The 24,763-nt window shown below is 37.7% G+C and overlaps 1 protein-coding gene across 3 annotated transcripts in view; it reads right to left on the bottom strand.

The window, feature by feature from the left end:
* Positions 1 to 1,591: 1,591 nt before the first annotated feature.
* The window catches only part of LOC128992032 (dynein regulatory complex subunit 2), a 127,977-nt gene continuing 104,805 nt past the window's right edge, over positions 1,592 to 24,763 (bottom strand). For 2 of the 3 annotated variants that reach the window (XM_054415426.1, XM_054415510.1), the window contains 5 exons: positions 23,181 to 23,404; positions 22,383 to 22,580; positions 16,965 to 17,159; positions 5,470 to 5,613; positions 1,592 to 1,896 (listed from right to left, as the gene is read on the bottom strand). In XM_054415426.1, coding sequence (XP_054271401.1) covers positions 1,705 to 1,896; positions 5,470 to 5,613; positions 16,965 to 17,159; positions 22,383 to 22,580; positions 23,181 to 23,404 — 953 coding nt within the window. In that variant the 3' untranslated portion in view covers positions 1,592 to 1,704. The remainder of the gene's footprint in view (positions 1,897 to 5,469; positions 5,614 to 16,964; positions 17,160 to 22,382; positions 22,581 to 23,180; positions 23,405 to 24,763) is intronic. The other variant, XM_054415588.1, reaches the window with a different exon arrangement.

Consider the following 24,763-nt stretch of genomic DNA (forward strand, 5'->3'; position numbering starts at 1 on the left):
CGTGCCATGAAAGATGTAAAAATGTTTTTAATAAGCAAGATAAAGACTACGACTTTGATGAAGACCACGGTGATGAACTAACTAAGTGACTGTGCATACACTTATGAGTCAATACTTTGTGAAATGGCAAAAGCCTAGAATATTCTTTTGATTTAACATTGTCCATGAGTGTTACATAAATGTAATTAACATTATAAAGGAATATTTGTTTTTTTTTACAATAGGTAAGTACCTTTTACAAGCTATGAACAGCTTTACAAGCTATGAAAAGCTTTACAAGCTTTTAGAAGCGGTTCACAATGTGTTAACTAATATGTATATATATATGTGTGTGTGTGTATGTGTGTATCAAATATATATCAAATAAAGAAGGGTAAAATTTAAAAAATGAGATATTAGCGTATTGTGTAAGGTGCCTAGTTAGAGCAATGGCCGCGACACGTGTTACGCCTTTGCTTGTATTAGGTTTATTGGATCTTAGAATTGGATAGCTGTATTAGATCTGAGGATTGTATACCTGATAAGCTATGTATAGCAATAGTTTTATTATACAGAAATACTATTTATTGTGTGTACTACTCTCCAATGTTGTCAATTAAAAAATCAGTGGTTCTAAACAACAACAAAAATCATTATATTCCTGACTTATCATAAATTTAAAAAAATGTAATTTTTAGTAACTTCTTGTCAATTTCCGTGAAACTACTACATAATCTCTTTGAAGAATGCATTTTTCTGCACAGTTTGACATATCTAACGTATTCATATGACTTTTGGTTCTCGAGATATAAGCTATATTGTGCGCGTCGGCCCCCCAACTTCACCCCCTCCCCCCCATTTTATTAACCACCTAGAAATGCGACAACATCGATTTTATTCATCTACTAGGTACCTATAGCAACAATCAAAAGTCAAATTTCGTTACACTTTTATGCATGCTCAAACCCCCTCAGCGCCTCGACTAGGTACCATCTGATATAATTTTATTTTTATTAATATGAACTGTCATGGTTTATATATAGTAAAGTAAAAATCAAACTTTGAAATTGTCTATATAATTCATATTAAATTAGCCCAGACACAAAACCGGCTTTGTATGAGCCAAAAGCTTATGGAATTATTTTTTGTTTACTCACTAAAACCACATTAAAGGAATTTAATACCCCCACACTTTTAAAACTCAAATCAATACAGTAGTTGTAAGTTAGTTATAGAATGGAATGTTATCAGTAATGTAGACATAGTCTATCTCTAAATCAAAAATGGATAAAAGACTTTCCACCTTGACTCTCCTGTGTGTCTGTCAACAAGTTCTTCGCTAGACCTGACACTCTGACAGCGATAATATTTACACCAGTGACGTGTAAATATAGAGTATTATAATGTTAGTGATCAGAAGATAGTTTACTAAGACCCCCAGAAGATGCCATACTGCTGGCAAAATGCATAGGGTGACACACAAACATATTTCTCAATAACATAGGCAGCAACAAAAAAGATAATCTAATATAATTGAAGTTCTTAAACCTAGGATGAAAAAAGTTTAATTGCTGTTCCAAACCTATCCAAATTTTATTTTTTAAAAGCTCATTATAAAAATGTGTTTACAAAAAATTTCTAACTATATAGACTTGACAAATGGTTGTGCTAACAATAAAAAAATGTATGTGCAGCAGATTATTGAACACATTCACTATGTATTGTTCAAGCTTTAGCTCTCGGGACTGAGGTAGGTCTGACCAGTGTGTTCAAATAGTGACGGAGAATTCTCCTCAACTGTTTGTTCTCTGTTGAATAAGTATCTTTTTCCATGTGTAGCTGTTCACACTCCAGTATCACTTCATTGTACCGCTGCCAGAAATTGTCCATCACTTTCAGAGGAACATCACCTTCCTCCTAAACATTCCAATATACAAATGTTGACACTTGCCTTCCACTTTGGCAATGAGATCAGAGATAAATTACTTGAAAATTAATTACTCTTTAGATAGACCAAAATAGTATATTTCGTACCTAGGGCCAAAAATGAGGTTTTGCCGGGTAGAGATAATTTTTTAAGTTCAAGACGAAGCCGAGAACTTAAAACGATGGAGAGCTGCAAAACACTTTCAGCCCTTGTACGAACACTATTTTTCACCACACTACAAAATTGAGAAAATATATACATTATGCACACTAAGATTAACAGTCAACACAACTGCAAGTTTAAGGTTATGTGAAGAAATATTTAGGGGAATCAGTAATTTAATAATAATAATAAAAAGTTGCTAAGCAGCGGTGACAATAAAACAAGTCTATTGCAATGCATATTATCATAGACCATAAGAATTAAATATAGACTGTCAGCCGTGCTGCGGTTACCATGGTTACCATAGGTTCTGGCGCACACCGCTGTAGTTTACGTAGCGCGTACGCCGTAACTACATGGCGCTCCAAGCGGTGTGCACCAGAAGCTATGGTAACCGCAGCACAGCTGACGGTCTATATTTAATTCTTTTTGTCTATGATATTATGGATACAGCTTGTGTATTAAATATACATTAATGATTTAAGTAAATAAGCGGACAGCTGATTTTCGACCCCAGGGCCGCAAAAACCTGCTTGGTCGGTGCCAAATGACGATGACAGCTGGTATGGAAAGCATGTTTCCTTAGTCTATGGCAATGCGTAGCTTTCAGCCTCGAATTAACGTGTGTAAAACGGCTAGCGTAGTGTGGTGAAAAAGTATATAATACTAATATTATAAATGTGAAAGTTTGTGTATTTGTTTGTTTGAAGTTCAATCACGCATTAACTACTGGTCGGATCAGGCTGAAATTTGGCATGATGATAGTTCATATTCCCGATTAACATATAGACATATTCTTTTCTCAAAAAACCTTTTGGGCTCCGCCCAGTGGCTCTAGAGTTTCCTATGTTAACCTTATGAGTATTCATATTTAAAAGGAATCAAAGAATTTAGACAGCTGTTTCAACTAAACCAGTTGGTTCTATGATATTCAATACCATTAAAAGTACAAAGATTTGCCAACAGAAGCAGCACTGTTAATATTTTTTGAAACTTTATACTTTATGACAAAAGCTAATTTGAACTAAGCAGCAACAAATATTGAAGCTGTGATACACAATGAAAATTTACAAAGTAGAATTGTTTACAGTTATGTATATGTTTTTAATTTAATTATTAACTGTGCAAATGTTTGATAATTTACTTTTTTCTATTGTTTAGGTGGAGTGGTAGAACATTATGGCTATGGTAGATCTGTTATACCATAGACAAAAATAATTAAATATAGACCGTCAGCTGTGCTGCGGTTACCATAGGTTCTGGCGCACACCGCTGGGATCGCCACGGTAGTTACAGCGTACGCGCTACATAAACTACATCGGTGTGCGCCCTAACTTATGGTAACCTCAGCACGGCTGACAGTCTATTTTTAATTCTTTTTGTCTATGGTTATACTAAACGCAAAGCATGAGTATACTGCAATAAGCGTTTTATACTCATAGGCCAACCCCGTATGAAGGACGGGTACTCTGCTAGTATTGATATATACGAGAAAGTTAGCATCCACGAATCCCTTAATAGCATGATCTGTAGTATTGTTGAAGTAGCAAGTTTATTACTACCATTGACTATTGGAGTCAAAGTTACTACCTACGGTATTTCTTTTATAACAATGGCTATGTTGACATTTAAAATTAAAATTTACTAGAGGACCCAAGCTGCTCGTCAGCGTTAAAATAAACATAATATCCGAGAAATAATCAAACTTATGATATCTTGAGCATAACTGATTCAAACGGTCAATAGCTGAAATTAAAGCATATCATTTACTGATTATTTTGAGTCTAAAACATATAAAAAACATAAACAATTTTATTTTTAATCATAGAAAACCCTTATGAAAAATATTTTTTATGTTGGTTGTTCACCTTCCGTTTCTTGAAAATCGTCCGATTTGAATAACTAATAGCTTAAATGAAAGTCGGGATTTCACTTAAGGTTCTTAGACCAAAAATAACTGGGGAAATACTCCTTAAATTGAAGTAAGAGTTAAAAAATGAATCAAATTATGTTTTTTAGTTGAGTAATACAGTGGGTAAATATATGCCGATGCTTGATGGCAAATCTGTGCGTGCATATACCTTCAATTTGAGACCTCAATCATGAAAATTGGTCGCGTAGAAGAGCCAAACGAACTCGGAAAAGGAAAACCAAATTTAGCTCCCATAAGAAATACATGGGGAGCAAATTTTGTTTACGTATAACCCGAGTGGGATTATAGATAAATATATGCCGATGCTTGATGGCAAATATGTGCGTGCATACATTCAATTTGAGACCTCAATCATGAAAATCGATCGGGTAGAAGAGCCAAACGAACTCGGAAAAGAAAAACAAATTTAACTCCCATAAGAAATACATGGGGAGCAAATTTCGTTTACGTATAACCCGAGTGGGATTATAGATAAATATATGCCGATGCTTGATGGCAAATCTGTGCGTGCATACCTTCAATTTGAGACCTCAATCATGAAAATCAGTCGGGTAGAAGAGCCAAACGAACTCGGAAAAGAAAAACCAAATTTGTTTACCTCAATCATGAAAATCAGTCGGGTAGAAGAGCCAAACGAACTCGGAAAAGAAAAACCAAATTTGTTTAATTATATAAGATGTTTTTTGATTGAGTAATACAGTATTTTGAACATAACTGATACGAATGATCTATATCTCAAATGAAAGCTTTTATTTCTAGGAGTATTTTAAGAACAAAACATATAAACAAACTAAAATAAAAATGGGGTTATTGATCACTGGTCGTCGGTAAATCCCAAAATAATTACATTTTTTATTGTTTGGAATTCAGCAGCACGCTTCAGGTACGTCCGATCTTAATAATCAAGGGCTCAAATGAAAGCTGGTATTTCACTGAAGGTTCTTAGACCAAAACATATAGGATTACGTAATTATAACTGAGGAAATATATCTTCAATTGAAGTAACAATAAAAAAAAATCTAATTCATGTTTTTTGGTCAAGTAATACTGTAGATAAATGAATGCTGATGCTTGATGGCAAATCTACGCGTGCATACCTTTAGACCAAAACTATGAAAATCGGTCGGGTAGAAGAGCCGAACGGACTCGGAAAAGAAAAACCAAATTTATCTCCCTTAAGAAATGCACAGGGAGCAAATTACGTTTGTGCATAACTCGAGTAATACGTCAGATAAATGAATGTCGATGCTTGATGGCAAATCTACGCGTGCATACCTTTAATTTAAGACCAAAATCATGAAATTAGGTCTGGTAGAAGAGGCGGGGACGGACTCGGAAAAGAAAAACCGATAGTTTCATCGATTTAAAAAGTTAATTTTTACTGAAAGTTTGTCCTAACACCAAAAATGAAAGTGACACAAATTCAATACAAAACAAAGGCATTTGCTCTGTTTGTAAAAAAACCGACCTCTTCCTCTTCCTCTTCTATATTTTCTTCATTTTTTATAATAGCTTTGTAGTTTTTTAGCTTCTCTTCTTCTGACAAAAACTTTTGACATGTTGAAGCCAATTTGAGTATTGCCTCACCTTTCTGTGATAGTTTTGTTAAATCCTAAAAAAAATAATAAATATTATTTATAGAGAATTGTTCCACTGAGTTGCCTTGATAGCCTGAAGAAATTTAAGAAAATAGCAGCTGGTAAAACAATAAATTTACAGTTTGTTGCCCAGGCAATATAATAGGAAAATAATTTTAACCCAACTTAACATACGTTTTCTCAGACCAAATGCCCCTAAAACCCTATTAGGACGACGGGAGAAGGCTGCTTATCTTGCCTTATGATAATGAAATGTTTCCTACTTTTAGTACAGTAAAAAAGCAAAAAATTCCATAAACCTAAAAAAAAAATTAGCACAAGCAAGGAATTTGTTTTTTATCCTCATTTAATACCCATTTAATAAAGTTACATTTTAATATTTTGATGACACCACCACACTAACACAAGTAGACTTGACATCCCATTGTAAATTTTGAAGGTTGTTTATTGTGTCTAGTTCATGTTGGTGACACTGAATGCTAGTGACAAAGAAATTTTGTTTCTATTATTTTAGGGGTAATTTTGTAATTTGTACTTTACTGTTTCGTTGTATAACTAGGGTAAGAGTTATTGTTTATGATTAGATCGTTTTCTTTGGTTTAACGAGGTTTTCAATTACTGAAATAACTAGAAAAAATTTGTGAACAAATCACGACCTATACAGTCCACCAGACGGAACTAACAACAAAATACTTCGGCTGATCCATTAAGATGAGAAATCCATGATATCACTCTTTTTGAGTGGGATTAATAATTGTCGTAAACCTTGAAAGTAACCGTCAATTTTGATGTGTTTCACCGATTTTTGATAAATAAACAAACTAACTATACTTAATCGCTAATAACTCAACAACCGTTGGGTTTAGAGAAAAATGATAAGTACCAAAAATGTGCATTTTTAGATGGACTACATTTTGTATATTTAGCTTTTTCCTGCATCTGTAGTAATAAAGTCACTATAACCAAAAATACATAAATATGCCGCCATTTTCCAATGTTGCGGCCGTAGCACAGCTTCAATTTTAGAGTACTTTTAGTATGTTAAAAAGGATGGTACACCCAACATCTGACCAAATTCCTTGCTTGCGCTAATTTTTTTTTGTCAAAACATATTTTTATTGTACTAACTTGGAAGCGGGTTTAGTGGCACTGAGAAGATCAAGATGAATTAAACAAAAAATATGATTTTTTGCTGTATTTTATCATTATAAAAGGGGGACATTGAGGCATATTTATAGGTTGAAAGGGTCGAGTTTACTGAACCCCAGCTTATTTTGCAAACATGTATTTGAAAACAATGTATTTTGCTGTTTCACCCCATCCAAGGCCCCACTGACTAGAAAAACAGGCCATGCTGCAGGATCCATGACGTCACTCTTGTGGATATAGATTTATTGCATATCCCATATGTTTTAGGTGAATAAGCTAGCTGTTTAGTGTTTACGTCTGGCAACTTTAGTACAACTATCCACCACTGTGACATAGTGTTGCGCTGCCCATGCTGCAGCATTGCCTGTTTTTCTAGTGGGGCCTTGACCCATCCCAAAGAATGGCAGTTGTTAAAGCATGGCATGAAATAAATTATCTTACTAATATTATAAATGTGAAAGTTTGTGTGTTTGTTTGAAGTTCAATCACGCTTTAACTACTGGACGGATTTGGCTGAAATTTGGCATGATGATAGCTCACATTCCCGATTAACATATAGGCATATAGTCCAGGCAAATTAGATCAAATATAGGGTGTGCTCCCCAAAAAATCGTCTAAAGCTGGAAAGTGTTTTAATACCTTTTGGGGGTCCCAAATAAGACTCCTGTGAGTTTGCGACGGATTCTGACGTCTGCTTAAGTTTTGGGAGTCAAAAAACTATGAAAATTTTGCCCTTTTTTCAGTTTTTCGGTTATAACTCCTAAATAATGAATCCTAAGGAAAATGTTGTTCAAAGGTGTCTTTTAGTGCATTAAATTCCGCGTCGATTGATGTTAAATAGGTCAAAATCGGCCGAGCCGTTTAGCCGCTGCAGCTTTTCAAAGTTGGGATATTTTCATCAAAATGGCCAAAAGGTTGATTATTTAACCAGTTTGCAGCTTAAAACTCCTAAACAACGCATGCTATACAACAATGCACCTGTAGTTAGTTTGGAAAACACAAAATTCTGCGTATAATGTTTTTTTATCAATCAATAACGGCAATTGATTGTTATCTACTTTGCATGGACGCCATTTCATTGAAAGAAAGTATTAAAGTTAAAGTTGGGAAATTTTAATAAAATTGGTAACAACATAGATCCTGTCCTTAAATGGATTATGAATTATTAGATAGTGGTTTATTCCATGATGGTCATCTAGAGGTTTATCTAATAAGGTGTGTGAGAGTAAGACCCCCTATGTAATTTTAAGTCTAATATTGTTGTCTGAGGTTCCGAAAATTCTAGAATTCATCCCAACATTCCATTATATACGATCTATCCCTGTATTCATCTTTCAGTTTTTGGCTTACATCTTCTAACGCATGCTATAGAAAAAATGTTCCTGTAGTTAGTTTGAAGAGCATAAACGTCTGCGTAGAATGTTTTCCAATTCATTAAGATCGGCTTCACCATTTAACCGCTATTGATTGTTAACACTAGATCAGATGCTTGTCAAGTTTAAAATCTTACCATTGAAATCTGGCAAACAACCAGCCTAATTACCAAAAACATAGGGGATATGGCAGTGAATCTATCCACTAGTGTGACGTCATGGACCGTGCAGCATGGCCTATGAACAAGTAAGTGCTCATGAGAGCAACATCTTACTGTGGAGAGCTTTTTCCGAGATCAATGATGTGGATCTAGCCCGATGATTCGCTGGCAGGCCCATCGCAGTGAATGCTACCCATCAAGTTAAGGTATATTGTGGGATCTACAATACAACATATTATCAGCAAGTTGACAATATAAACTCCACGGATACGGTGGGATCAAAAAGAGATTCATCAAATGGTTCCAGTGTCACGACCCATTTACTGAAAATAGTTCGCTCATGTCAATCAGCTCAGCAGTTATCCCATATGATAGCATCAACGCGAGATATGTATAAAGCATAATGGAAAGGCACAGCTTGCAAGAAAATCGTAAATAGGCAAGCCTATAATGACCATAAACTTTGCAGAATAAAAGGAAGTGGTGACATTAATCGCGAGCTGTGATGGCAACAGCAAAGGTTAAAGAAGAATCTGTCCTCTCAGTCAACACGTGATATTCCACATTAAACCCAAGCCTCAATTTGAATCATACTTTGGATTAAAAATAGGTCCGTACCCACTAGCGCAGTTTCATGAAGAAAGCGTGATGTAGAAGAGTCGAAAATCTAACTATTCATGTAGCTTAAAACTACTCATGCTGTTTACTCCAATCAATGTGGATCTCACTGTGTTGTGACGGGTTACAACGCTTGGCGAAGTTGCAGAAGCAGGTTGGCCCTATACATGGTTGGGAGCAGAAAATATCCAAATGAAGTGAGGGTTGGTTTGGTCTCTTCTAGAGGATACTTTCAACTAATTTTGACTTTGATTCTAACAAAAGGGGCTGCTCATCCACCAATCCTTTAGAGCTCATTTAAAATTGTACTTAATTCAGAGAGATAGGTATGGAAAATTAACGTCAATGGGTTAACTATCACTGTGATCAACTCCGTCTACCTATCTCGACCATCGTGTACATGTTAAAAGGGTTTACATTTTCTCGCTGTTAAGATATGTGATTAACTTATCTATCATTTAAAGAATTTTCCTCTATGTTTTTTTTCTTTCTCTCAGCTGTGCTATTATTAATTATGCAGTTTTTTATAATATGAGTTTGTAGATAAAAACATAACAAAAATGTCTAAACCCAATTATTCTTTCCTCATCTTTAATTTCAACATGGTAGCAGAGCTTTGGTTTCGTTAATATAACAAACTGTTGATAGTGAAGTACTTATTTCTTTTTGTAACATAGTATATTTACTGGAAAAGGCTAAATAATAATATGGAGTTTACAAAAGTGCAAATTGGACTTCTAAATGGGAAAGATAATTGGGCTACCTGGAAGTTCAAGATTAGTATTCTGCTGAGGAGTCAGTCTGGAGTAATGGATGTCATAGAGGGAAATCTACACGCACCTACACAGAAAGAAGATCCGCCAACAGCAGATGTAGCTAAGTATGAGGCAGATTTAGATAAGTTCAGGAAGGCTGACAGTACAGCTATGATAATTATTACCACAAATCTGTCAGATGAAACCCTAGAAAAGGTAATGCGTTTTACAAATGCAAGAGAGGTGTGGCTAGAGCTGCATAGGTTGTTTGATGGGGTGTCTGAGGACAAAGCCTACGAAATATGTCAAGAATTTTTCAGTTTCAATCGGGATCCTAGCATTGATATTTCTGGTAATCTATCTAAGCTTAATAACTTATGGAATAGTTTGAAACTTGAAATATCTAAAGAAGGGGACAACAAATTTGTTTTACCAGATTTGTTTTTGATCTGTAAAATCTTGGGAATGCTTCCTGAGGACTATTTTGCGTTCAAGTCTAGTTGGATGATGATGACAAAGTCTGAAAGGACTATTGAAAACCTAACCACTCAACTGTGTGCTTACGAAAAAGCATTAGGGCGTAACTCTCAGGGTCAAGAAGCGTTATGGGTAAAATCGGAATCTAGAACCAAAAACAAAGCTAGTTTAGAAACTAAGGGAACTAATAAGAAAGTCACATGTCATTACTGTCAAAAGATAGGACACAAAGTTAGGCAGTGTACAAAATGGAAAGCAGATGGGAGGCCGCCTAAACCACCCACTTCCAAAGTAACAGAGGATAGTAAACCTAGTTCAAATATGACTTTGTCAGTTGATGTAATGATGACTGAAAACAACAGTGACTGTTGGTATGTAGACAACGGTGCCACTAATCATGTCACGCATAGAGAAGACTTGTTTCGGAAGTTTCAGCCGTTCGTCAACCAGGAGTCAGTGATGACAGCCAATGGAGAGTCCATCAACGCGCTGGGAAAAGGAACCATTGAACTTGATGTGGAGGTAAATGGGAAGCCTAAGAGAGTCACACTAGAGAACGTGTGGTATGTACCGGGAATAAAAAGGAATTTATTTTCAGTACTTGCGTCTCAGGACTTGCATTTACAAAGTCGGTTCACGTCAACAACGGAAACATGTCAACTTGAGGTGAATGGAGAAGTTGTCTTGGTGGGTTACCGATGCAGAAAAGGAGGTTTGTATAAGCTGAAGGTTCAAAATGTAAAACCAAGCGAGCCTATCGAAGTAAACTTACTAACCAATAATGACAATCTTCTACAGGTGTATCATGAGCGGATGGGGCATCAAAACACGAAGCATGTGAAAGCGACCATTGAGAGAGAGCTGGGAATCAAACTAACTGGGGATAAAGAGTTATGTGAAGGCTGTGTCTATGGAAAGAGTCACAGGTTAAAATTTGGCACTAGAGAACGAGCCACAACACCTGGGGAACGAATTCATACGGACGTGTGTGGACCTTTCCAGGCTTCAATGTCAGGCTACAAGTACTATGTTTTGTTTAAAGATGACTATTCTAGGTATCGACATGTTCACTTTATGAAGGAGAAATCTGAAGTTTCTGAAAAACTTAAACTATTTCTGGCAGCAGCTAAAACTACTGGACATGTAGTTAAAGAAATGGTGAGTGACAATGGTGGAGAGTTTGATAACGGCGTAGTTAAGAGTATGTTGCAGAACAGAGGAATCAAGCACACCCTGACGATGCCCTACACACCGGAGCAGAACGGTTGCAGTGAGAGGGAAAATCGAACAATCGTGGAAACAGCTCGTGCTATGATGCACTGCCATGAGTCCCTTCCACAAGGCTTATGGGCAGAACTGATCAACTGTGCTGCTTACATCCTCAATCGCACCGGCCCTTCTTCAGAAGCTGACAAAACCCCATACAAACTATGGCTTGGAAAAAGACCTAGTATCAAGCATCTAAGGATAATCGGAAGTGTCTGTTATCCGTATGTCCCAAAACAAAAGAGGAAAAAGATGCAGAAGAAAGCACAGAAAGGAATACTTGTTGGGTACGATGAATGTGGCTATCGTATCTGGGTTAAAGAAACCAACACACTGGTGAGATCGAGAGATGTCATTTTCAACGAAGAGCCCTTATTACAGAGAAAAGAATACCGAATCCCTTTGCCAAGTGAAATAAGTCAAGAAATCGACTGCCGAGGCTTAGAATACGACGTTGAAGATAACGTGGGGCAAGAACCGGAAGAAAATGAAGACGAGGAGGAAGCTGACTTACCTGAGAGATCGAACAGTTATGATCTACGAAACAGATCAGAAATCAATGTTCCGAAGAGGTTCAACGACTACATCATGACTGCAGTTACTAATGTTCAAGAACTGAATGAGCCTGAGTCATACAAGGAGGCAATACGAAGTGAAAAAGCTTCCTACTGGAAAGAAGCTATGGAAAGTGAAATGAAGTCGCACAAGGAAAACCAAACTTGGACCCTGGAGAAACTGCCTGCAGGAAAGAAATGTATAACATGCAAGTGGTTATACAAAGTAAAAACTAATCCTGACGGCTCAGTTGACAGGTTTAAAGCAAGGTTGGTGGTTAGAGGTTTCTCGCAGAAGAAAGGAGTGGACTTCAACCAGACTTTCAGCCCAGTAGCAAGACTCAGCACAATCAGATCCCTACTAAGTGTAGCAGCAGTGGAACATTTGATTTTGACACAATTTGATGTATCAACCGCATTCTTATACGGCCAAGTCGATGAAGTTATTTACATGACGCAGCCTGAAGGATACAAGGATGGTACAGATCGTGTGTGCAGGCTGAACAAGAGTCTCTACGGTTTGAAACAGGCGCCTCGCTGTTGGAGTACCAGATTCAACAAATTCATGGAACTTCAAGGATTCAAGAAAAGTGATGCTGATCCGTGTCTGTTCATGAAAGAAGATGGAAAAAGTAAACTGATTGTAGCGCTGTACGTAGATGACGGGCTTATAGCAACAAACAACACGGGAATGCTTCAGAACTTCATGGATCATCTGACGAAGGAATTCAAAATCACGTCCAAACCAGCATCTTTCTATTTAGGTCTAGAAATAGAACAGAAAAGTGACGGAAATGTTAGAATATCGCAGAAAGCGTATACAAAGAAAATTCTTGAACGTTTTCAGATGAGTGACTGTAAACCAGCTCCAACACCTATCGTGAAAGAGAATGAAACGCAACCAGCAGGGAAAGCAGAGAGCTCAAGAGACAAGTTTTCATACAGAGAAGCTGTTGGTGCTCTGATGTACCTGATGACTGCAACTAGGCCAGATATAGCCTATGCTGTGAGTAAAGCATCGCGTACTCTTGAAAACCCGTCTCACGAAGACTTCATAAGGGTGAAGAGGATACTGCGATATCTGAAAGGAACGATCGACTACGGAATAGAATACCAGACCAAAGAAAACAACCATGTTTTGGAGTGCTTCAGCGATGCTGACCATGCTGGAGACTCATCGACCGGACATTCTACAACGGGAGTAGTCTGCAATTTTGGAGGAGGAGTAATCGCCTGGCTTAGTCAGAAACAATCGAGTGCGGCAATCTCAAGCACTGAAGCCGAAATTGTGGCGGCCAGTGAAGCCTGTCGTGAAATCGTTTGGCTGAAAAGACTTTTGGAAGAGATAACTTCACTGAAGAGTGTGCCAGTTCTCAACATCGACAACGAAGCAACAACTCGGTTAGCTGAAAACCCAGAAAACCACAGAAGCAGTGCCGGATTTACCACTAGGCCGATTAGGCCCCGGCCTAGGGCCGCAAGCAAAAAGGGGCCGCAGAGGATTGAGAAAAACATTTTTTTCATAAAAAAAATTATTTAATTTAAACCACTAATTTGCCGCAATCACAGGTGACCATAATGATGTCTCCGCGGACCGAGGGAGATGATCACAATTTTGCCGTGGCCGCGGGTGACGGTGATGATGTCCCAGTGATTGCAGCCCGCGGGAAACGTTCACGGGCCGCGGGTGACGGTGATGTGTCCTCATGATCGCAGCCCACGGGAGACGTTCAAGAATTAGCCGCTGTCGCGAGTTGTCAATGATGATTTCCCCGTGATTGCGGCCCGCGGGAAACGTTCACGGGCCGCGGGTGACGGTGATGTGTCCTCATGATCGCAGCCTACGGGAGACGTTCAAGAATTAGCCGCTGTCGCGAGTTGTCAATGATGATTTCCCCGTGATTGCGGCCCGCGGGAGACTTTCACGATTTAGCCGTGGCCGAGGGTGACGGTAATGTGTCCTCATGATCGAAGACCGCGGGAGACGTTCAAGAATTAGCCGCTGTCACGAGTGTCGATTCTTTTAACTTTATTTAACATTTTCTGTAGAATATTTAATATTTTATATAACATATGTAACAAAACATGTTGACCTTGTCTATTGTAATGTTTATATTACTAAACGACAATAAAGATTTATTATTATTATTTATTGTAAAAGTTAGGGCCACATGGACCTTTCTTACACTTAACCTATCATAAATATAACACATATATTTTAACAATTACATCAATATACAACAAAACAAAATTTAAATCATGGATACAGAAACTTTAAACGTTGATGATGATGTCCCCGTGATTGCGGCTCACGGGAGATGTTAACGATTTCGCCGCGGCTAAAGGTGTCAATCCCGAGTGGGATGTTTACGTTTTGGCACGGCCGCGGGTAACAATGATGATGTCCTCATGATCTCAGTTTTCAAGAGATGTTTTCAATACGACTTTGCCGCATTCGTAAGTGTCGATGATGATGTCCCCGTGACTGCTGCTTCGCGGGTGGTGTTTACGATTTTGCCATGGTCGCGAGTGTCGATGATGATGTCCCCGTGATTGCGGACCGCGGGAGATGTTCACGATTTTACTGCGGTTGCGGGTGACGGTAATGATGTCCTCAAGGTCAAAGCTCACAGAATATGATGACGATTTCGCCGCGGTTGCGAGTGCTGAGGATGATGTCCCTTTGTTGCAGCCCACGGGGGATGTTTACGATTTTGCCGCGGTCACGGATACCTATGATGGCTTTGACTTGGTTTAAGAAAGATGTCTACGATTTCATCCACGATCACGGGTGTTGATGATGATATCTCCTTGATGCATAGGAGATATTCACTATTACTTCCGCGATCGCAAGGAATTTCCACCACAGAGGGAGGGCCGCTCAAGTAATTTGGCCTAGGGCCGCAAGTACCCTAAATCCGGCACTGCACAGAAGAACAAAGCATATCAAAATTAGACATTTCTTCATCAGGGAGCTTGTAGCGGAAGGACAAGTCAAGGTTAACCATGTACCAGCTGAGTTCCAACTGGCAGATTGTATGACAAAACCTCTTCATAAGCCAAGACTTAAGACTTTGTGGCAAGCTATGGGACTTAAGTAATGACTTAAAAAAAAATTCTTTAAATGAGGGAAAGTGTTAAGATATGTGATTAACTTATCTATCATTTAAAGAATTTTCCTCTATGTTTTTTTTCTTTCTCTCAGCTGTGCTATTATTAATTATGCAGTTTTTTATAATATGAGTTTGTAGATAAAAACATAACAAAAATGTCTAAACCCAATTATTCTTTCCTCATCTTTAATTTCAACACTCGCTCCATATGAAATGCAGGGATATAATGCACTACTGTCTGAAAGACTTGCAAGGGGCACGATTATCTCAATTCGATATCTGACGAAAAAGATGGTACCGAATGTCACCATTTGTGGCAAGACCAATAAGAGCAAAGAATGAATCCTTATTCTTAAGATTCCAATGATGAGAAGTAGAAAAGTTATATGGTAAAATCTACAAAAAATCCCAATCGTTTTTTTAATAGGCTAAATACATAGTAAAACTGTGTACATCCGTCTCATTACCATCTTTCGTTTATTAAGCTAAAAAATAACATTTTCGCTATATTTAATAAAATCTTCCTTGTTGTAATATCTTATTATATATATTAGAATCGCTTAACATCATTCGGGAGTGTCCAGAGATGGGATCGTATAAATGGGAGCTTAGGACGAATCCTAGAATTTTTGTAACCCCTTCAACAATATTAGATTTAAAACTGCATAGGGGGTCTTGCTACCCTTCCCTTCACACATTCTTGGATAAACCTCTGAATGATAACAATGAAATAAACCACTATCTAGTCATTCATAATCATAATTCTACGCCGAATTTTGTGTTGTCCAAACTAACTACAGGCGCATTTTTGTATAGCATGCGTCGTTTAGGAGTTGTAAGTCGAAAACTGGTCAAATAATCAACCTTTTGGCCATTTTGATGAAAATATCCCAACTTTGAAAAGCTACAGCGGCTAAACGGCTCGGCCGATTTTGACTTATTTAACATCAATCGACGCGGAATTTAATGCACTAAAAGACACCTTTGAACAACATTTTCCTTAGGATTCATTATTTAGGAGTTATAACCGAAAAACTGAAAAAATTGCAAAATTTTCATAGTTTTTCGACTCCCAAAACTTAAGCAGACGTCAGAATCCGTCGCAAACTCACAGGAGTCTTATTTGGGACCCCCAAAAGGTATTAAAACACTTTCCAGCTTTAGACGATTTTTTGGGGAGCATATGTCTAATTTGCCTGGGCTAATAGTCTTATCTCAAAAATCTTTTCGGGCTCCGCCCCACTGGCTCTGTAGCTCCCCATGTTAACCTTATGAGTATTCGTATTTAATGGGAATTAAAGAATTTAGTCAGCTGTGTTTCAATTAAAAAAGTTGGTTCTATGATATGCAAAAGCATTAAAAAGTTATACAAATTACCAACAGGGTGCAGCACTATTATATTTTTTTTGCATTTATGAAAACAGCTAATTTGAACTAAGCAGCGACAAAAAACTGTGATACGCAATGAGAAATGTCAAAGTAGGATTGTTTACAGGCATGTTTATGTTTTTAATTTTATGAATGATTTGAGATATTTTGCGGATTTTTAATAATTTATTTTTCTCTATTGTTTAGAAGTGGTAGAAAATTATGGCTATGGTAGATGTGTAATACTATAGTATAACGTAAATTTAAAGAAGCAAATTTTATCAAACTGTGTCCTCCCCCATTGCAAACGCAAAACTTGAGTATAACTGCAATAAGCATTTTATACTTTATGCCAACCCCGTACGAAGGACGGGTTCTCTGCTAGTATCACATGTTTGCTTCACCTTATCCACTTTTTTAGTTTCACAAAAAAGCTTAAGCAAAGTGAAGTTTTGAATTTCAAATACAGAAATACAGTACATTGTACATTACTGATTGTTTTTGCCTTCATCAATAATGAGAGTAACATACTCTGATGACGTCACTGCTGCTCACAGCCATGGTAGTCAGTTTGGCCTGGTCCTTGACTTGGTTGCTGTTGACAGTTTGTCTAAGTCTGTCAAACTGAGCGAGAAAGTCACTTTGTTCTTCCTTCAGTTCCCTTAGCTTTACCGATTGTGAACACTGCATGGAAACTAGTTGCTGTTTCAAATCCACAATAAAGTCCTGTAACGTATGATTTTATCGTAAATATTTACTTGTTAATAATTATTAAAAGTGTAAAAGTTTGTGAATCTAACCTGGTAATGGGTGAAACAAATTATTTGGGATGGTTTTAAAACTAATTTATAAAAAAATTTTTTGCTTATTACATTATTATTATTTTTTGCTTTTATGGAATTGTAATTGATGTAGAAAGAAGACTTTGTGGTAGTACATGATTAACTCTAAGTTAAAAAAGATTTACAGGTACTCGGTGATTGATATATAAGTGTGCCAGCTATTTTATTTGAAAGTTATAAATGATTTACAAAACTTTAATTTGTAACTGCCTTGGATTCTTTACCTACTTAAAAAGTTTTGGTCATGGTCAAGTTGAAAAAATAATTGTGGCCAGTACAAGACAGTAGAATAAAATTTAGTTCTCTAATGGTGAACAAAAGAGGCTTGTAGTTGCAGCTATAGATGGTGTGGCTGTACCTAACCATCTGTCAGTATTCAATTGATTTGAACTTAAAACACATGTTAGCAATTATTGTTAACTAATATTTACTTTTCTTGTTTACCTTTTTCTTTCTTTTGATCTTGTACCTTTTGTCCAGACAATAAATCCTCTAAAATACTAATTATATTATTTTATTAATCATTGTACATCACCATTAACCACACTGGTGACCAACGACGTGATAATTGAAGCAACATAAAAGTAAATCCTTCAAGACAGGACAGCATCTCCAAGAAACCTCAACTTTCGTCAGTCAGAACAAAACCAGGTTAGTTTAGACCTAAAAATGTCAGACACTGAAGAAAATGTCACTGATCCCAATTTACCAACCAATTCAAATAATCTCTCGAAATTAACAGTCAAAATTCCGCCCTTTTGGAGGAAAAATGTCAAGGTCTGGTTACGTCAAGTTGAGGCACAATTCATTGTAAAAAATATCACTCAAGAACGAACAAAATATTACCTCATTCTTGGAAATCTTGATACTGATGTTGCCGAATTGCTTTCAGATCTTTTAGAGAAACCACTTAGCCAAACACCTTATCAAGACATTTGTAATTGCCTGATCTCTGAATTCGAAGAATCAGAGAGCAGAAAATTCACTAAACTGGTTGACGAACTAGAAATTGGTTCGAAAAAACCTTCTCAGTTTCTTAGGGAAATGCGTACTCTTGCAGGTTCCCAAGTTAAAGACGATTTCCTAAAAACATTATTTTTTAAACGTCTTCCCCCTCAGATCAGCTCAATATTAGCATCTAGCTCCGACTCTCTAGACAATCTAGCAACCATGGCTGATAAAATCATGGAGTACTCTCCCACTCATTCTCAGCACATGTATTCCTTGAAAGGTGAAACATCAACAAGTTCACAACCTGATAGATTATCTCGCCTAGAAAACCAAATCACCAAACTAACCATCCAAATTTCATCTTTACGCTCCCGTTCGAAATCTGGTTCTCGACTTTACCAATATCAGAACCGTGACGCAACTCCTCAACGTAATAAATCTGTCTGCTGGTACCATAGAAACTTCGGTAAAAACGCTACAAGATGCACAACTCCATGCAACTACCATTCTTCCCCGTCCAAAAATTCGGAAAACTAACTCAGCACTATCTTGATTCGGCGGGAGATAGCGCAAAACATCAACCTCGCCGTCTTTTTGTTTACGATCGGCTGACTAATACAAAATTTCTTGTTGATTCAGGTGCTGACATTTCTGTGTTACCTGCACATAGCAAACAAAAGCCAAAACCATCTGCCAAATTACTTTATGCAGCTAATGGTTCAAATATCCCCACGTTTGGCGAGAAACTTTTACAACTTGACCTAGGTCTCTGCAGATCATTTTGTTGGCCTTTCACTATTGCAGACGTCCAACAACCAATAATTGGTGCAGACTTCCTAGCAGAATTCGGCCTTTTAATTGACATCAAAAATAAAAAGTTAATAGACAACAAAACGAACCTCTTTCAATGTGGCTCAACACCATCACCGTCAGTATCTTCTGAGATTTATCTGATTGGCCGAAATAGTAAATACTCACACCTATTACATGAATTTCCTGAATTACTGAAAGACATACCTGGACATAAAACACCAGACATTGAATTCTTCCATACAATCAGTACCAATGGACCACCTGTTACCTCTAAAGCCAGACGGTTAGCTCCTGACAAACTCTCTCAGGCTAAATTAGAGTTTCAGAAAATGATTGATTTAGGTATCTGTAGACCTTCTAAGAGTTCTTGGTCAAGTCCGTTGCACATGGTACCAAAGAAGGACGGCACCTGGAGACCATGCGGTGACTACCGAGCTCTTAACTACATTACCGTTCCGGATAAGTATCCGATACCTAATGTACAAGACTTCAACTCACAGCTTGAAGGCAAGACAATATTTTCTAAAATAGATCTTGTCAAAGCCTACCACCACATTCCTGTTCATCCAGATGACGTACCTAAAACAGCTGTTATTACTCCTTTTGGTTTGTTTGAGTTTTTACGCATGCCATTTGGATTAAAGAACGCAGGTCAAACCTTCCAACGCTTCATTCACCATGTTTTACGAGACCTTACGTTTGCATATTCGTATCTGGATGACATCTTAATTGCTTCTGAGTCTGAACAGGAACACGAGCAACATGTTCGCCTTCTTTTTGAATGTCTATCCAAACACGGCCTCTGCATTAACGCATCAAAATGTGAGTTTTCTGTCTCAGAGATTTCATTCCTTGGCTATCGAATCAACAAAAGTGGAATATTTCCATTACCTGAACGTGTTCAAACGATACTAAACTATCCTCTTCCTGACACAGTTGATCAACTGAGACGATTTTTAGGAATCGTTAACTTCTATAGGAGATCACTACCAAACTCAGCAACAACACAAAAGACCCTGTACGACCTTTGTTCATCACCCAAACGAAAGGACAAAAGCAAAATACAATGGAACGATAGCGCCAAAGAGTCTTTCAACAGGTTGAAAACAGAACTGGCTAATGCTACTCTGATTTACCATCCTTCCAGCAATCTTCCCATCATCCTCTCAGTTGACGCTTCAAATTTCGCGATCGGGGCTTCTGTCCAGCAAATGAGAGGAAATACTCCAGAACCAATAGGTTTTTTTCTAAAATCCTCACTAAAACTCAACAGAACTATAGCACTTATGACCGTGAACTTCTGGCCGCATATGAAGCAGCCAAGTACTTCAAACATTACCTAGAAGGCCGTCACTTTACTATTCTGACGGATCACAAGCCTCTCAGCTACGCATTTGAACAGCGCCCTGAAAAGGCGACCCCTAGGCAGCAAAGACATCTTGACTACATTAGTCAATTCACTACTGATATCCGTTACATTCCCGGAAAACAAAATTTTTCTGCAGATGCATGCTCTAGGATTACAGAAATTGAACTGTCATCAACTGTATCACTTACAGACATCGCTCATGCTCAAGAAGTATGTAATGAACTCAAACACATCCAACAATCCAACTTATCATCATTTACATTCAAAACTATGATTCTTGATAATGGACTTCAATTGATTTGCGATTCTTCGACTGGAACTCTACGACCTTTCATCCCTCATGCCTACCGAAGACCTCTCTATGACTCCATTCATAATCTATCTCACCCTGGAATTGCCGCATCAGTCAAACTACTTCAAGAGAGATTCTGCTGGCCTTTGCTGAAACGTGATGTTTCATTGTGGGCCAAAACTTGTATTCCTTGCCAACGCTGTAAAACATGGCGGCACACTTCTAGTGAACTCGGTGCCTACCCTACTGCCGAAAAACGATTCTCTCATTTGAATGTTGATATTGTTGGACCCTTACCTCCTTCAAGAGGATATCAGTACCTGTTAACCATCATCGATAGGTTTTCAAGATGGACTGAAGCGATACCAATCTCATGCATCACCGCAGAAGAAGTTTCTTCCACTATTTTGCACTCATGGATATCTCGCTTCGGTGTTCCTCGTTTTATTACCACTGATAGGGGAAGGCAGTTTGATTGTGAATTGTTTTCATCATTGACAGCCATGCTTGGCATAAATCACATAAAAACTACAGCTTACCATCCTGCTGCAAATGGAGCTATTGAAAGGTGGCATCGCTCCTTAAAATCGGCTCTCAAAGCACAACTAACAGCAGACTGGGTTTCCAAACTTCCATCAGTTCTGCTTGGACTTCATTCAAACATAATACCAGAAATAGGAGTTTCACCTGCACAGCTCGTCTACGGAGAACCAATCACCCTCCCTGTTGATTTCTTTGAAGACTCCAAGCTGCCGAATGACATCCCTAAACTACTTGCTCGACTTCAAGACCATGTCAAATCAATTCGTCCTGTACCATTTCGCCATCATCACAAACGATCTATTTTCATCCATCCTGATCTCATGACCTCTTCTCATGTCTTTATTCGCAATGACGCAATAAGAAAGCCTCTTCAACCAACATACGAAGGGCCTTTCAAAGTTGTTTCAAGAGGTGACAAGTATTTTAACATATTATTGCCACGGGGTGAAGATACCGTTTCTATTGATCGGCTGAAACCAGCATTTATTCTTCAAAATCATCTTCAACCTACACAGTCTCAGATGGATAAAATAATGGAGTCAGATACCCTAACCATCTGTCAGTATTCAATTGATTTGAACTTAAAACACATGTTAGCAATTATTGTTAACTAATATTTACTTTTCTTGTTTACCTTTTTCTTTCTTTTGATCTTGTACCTTTTGTCCAGACAATAAATCCTCTAAAATACTAATTATATTATTTTATTAATCATTGTACATCACCATTAACCACACTGGTGACCAACGACGTGATAATTGAAGCAACATAAAAGTAAATCCTTCAAGACAGGACAGCATCTCCAAGAAACCTCAACTTTCGTCAGTCAGAACAAAACCAGGTTAGTTTAGACCTAAAAATGTCAGACACTGAAGAAAATGTCACTGATCCCAATTTACCAACCAATTCAAATAATCTCTCGAAATTAACAGTCAAAATTCCGCCCTTTTGGAGGAAAAATGTCAAGGTCTGGTTACGTCAAGTTGAGGCACAATTCATTGTAAAAAATATCACTCAAGAACGAACAAAATATTACCTCATTCTTCTGTGTCTGCCACAATGGCATTATGAAAGTTTTATACATAAATCTAATGTATACAACTAAGTTAAAAAAGTTTAAAAATGGGTTGTGGGTTTACCGAGTATTTATTGACTGTCTCACAGTGCCGGATGAGTTGATCAGTGTTGGATTTGTCTTTAGCTCTGAGAGCGTTGTAGTGAGGCCGGTTAGGTGCTGTGTCTGTGATGTAGTCTTTCAACACTTGTTGAATATCTCTCCACACAGCTTCTATCTGCAGACCTCCTTGCTCCTCTGTCTTCTCTATCTCACTTTGCATCTGGACAAAAACAATTTTTTAGATTTCATAGTTTAATTACTATATGAATTTGGGAGCCCAATGCAGAATTGTTGTTCAGGATATTTAGGCTGTTATAATAATATACCGGGTGTCCCACGAAGAGGTCCCTATTTTTTAATTGATATGACAGACGAATAGAGCGCGCCACAGACTTGAAATTCTACAGTCGTGACTAACACATAAGTAAAGGTGTTGCCCCCGGGTCTCAATTATTTCTGACTTATCCAAAATTGTGGAAAAACCAAAAAAACAACAAAATCAGCAATCATATTTTAAGGCTTAACCTACTTCTTTAGGGTAAAGGTACTATTTCTTTGATATCCCGCCATTTTGTCATAATGTGTCAGAATTAACTGATACTCAAGGGTATTTCTTTTACATATGTGTATGTTAGTACTGTTGAGTTTCAGGTTTGTAGAGTGTTCGGTGCGTCTAATATATTGATTAAAAAATAGGGACCTCTTCAAGGGGACACCCGGTACACTGTAATGAAAAGTAAACAATTTTGTTTTAAAAACATAGTATTCCGCTGTCTATTGTGTTCTAGAACCTAAAGGCGGTATTTTAATAAATGATTACCTGGTTTCGGAGCTCATCTTGTTTTGCAGCCGCAGCAGAAGTGCTTGCTCTATGCTGCAGACTGTTGCGGCTGTTCATGTCAAAGATAACAGTCTGCAGGAATTCACAGGCAAACTCATTGTCAGTAGTAGTCGTTGCTCTCTCCTTGCAAGCCGAGTCCAGCAAGGCAGCCTTCTCATGAGAATAGTGCTTGTGCAGTGTGTTTAGACGATCCTGATGCAACCCTGACGATTGAAATTACCAAATTGGACAGTAATTGTTTAAGTAAGCCGAAAGAGTTGGTTCTATATATGTGGTGTTGAAAGCGAAAAGGGACCTCTTGTCGGCGATGCAAAATTTTCAGTACGGCCGATATAAGTAATTATAAGGTCAAAAACATTGAAATTAGTTTTTTTTTCAATTGTTATACCTCATTTAACATAGAACAGGACAGTATCGGTTAAAATATTGAATTTAAGATGTAAAAGGTCGAAATAAATCATTTTTTTAGCCTCTGCACGGTCTGATGAAAGGGACCTCTTGTCGCTCAATGTTATTTCGCCATAACGACAAGAGGTCCCATTTCTTATATTCACTTTATAAACAGAATTTAGTAAAAAAATGGGGTAGAGGACTTTTATCCCCCCAGGAATTTTACCCCCTGGGCAAAACTGACGTCACAAACCAGGGGGTAAAATTCCGGCTGCGAACTTTCGAGTTGCACAACATCAGTTCGATGGATTAAAGGTGGAATTAAAGGCATACTTTCACAGCTGTGAATTTAATCAGAACACATCAAATTATAAAAACCGAGAGTGTATGGGCCGTAATTTTATTTTACCCCCCGACTTTTATCCCCTTCATGAGGTCAGCTCAAAATGTACGGCCCGGATTTTTACCCCCAGAATTTTACTCCCTGGCAAGATATAGAAATAAGTGAGAATGATTCATTTTCTTCTTTCAGTTTTAATTTAATAGTAATCATTGTACAGGGTGAGGCAATGAGAACGCTACAATTTGTTATACCTGTCACATGTTAGTTGTTGCAACAATGAATGATCAGCTGTGCCTAAAATATCAATTAAACTATGCCATTTTAGTAAATATTATGCCTGAGGCTATTAACACTGAGATTTTGATGTGGAAACCTATTTATACAATAGTGGTTCTTGTGCAAACACACAGAGATTGTTTGGACCGTATTCCATCCTTGGTCAACATGGCGCTGTTCCAGATTGGAAAACAATGTTGAACTGGAAAAAATTATTTAGGATAATTGCTTAAACCAAAAAAATAATAATTGGTGGGTGCCGCAAAACTCTTTGTACACCAGCAAATGTTAAAAGAATATGAGTCCCAGTAACTCAAAGTCCGAAGAGATTTGCCATGAAGCTTTTATTGTTTAAAGCTTTACGTTGGCTAATTTTTTTGGGAGGCGGGGGGGTTGTTCTAATAAGCTTCTTGACGTTCTAGGTTTTTCAAAGTCACCCCACAGATTTGCTTGAACCGAAGCTAAGGATAGTCCAAAAACTAAAGTGATTCCTGAAGAAATGCTGGAGGAGTATTTGATGGAGTTTCAAGTGGCTAAAAAGGAATGTCAAGTA

This window comes from Macrosteles quadrilineatus, unplaced genomic scaffold (genome assembly GCF_028750875.1).
Source record: "Macrosteles quadrilineatus isolate MER2022 unplaced genomic scaffold, UCM_ALF_1.0 Scaffold_1__1_contigs__length_201487025, whole genome shotgun sequence".
Lineage (NCBI taxonomy): Eukaryota > Metazoa > Arthropoda > Insecta > Hemiptera > Cicadellidae > Macrosteles > Macrosteles quadrilineatus.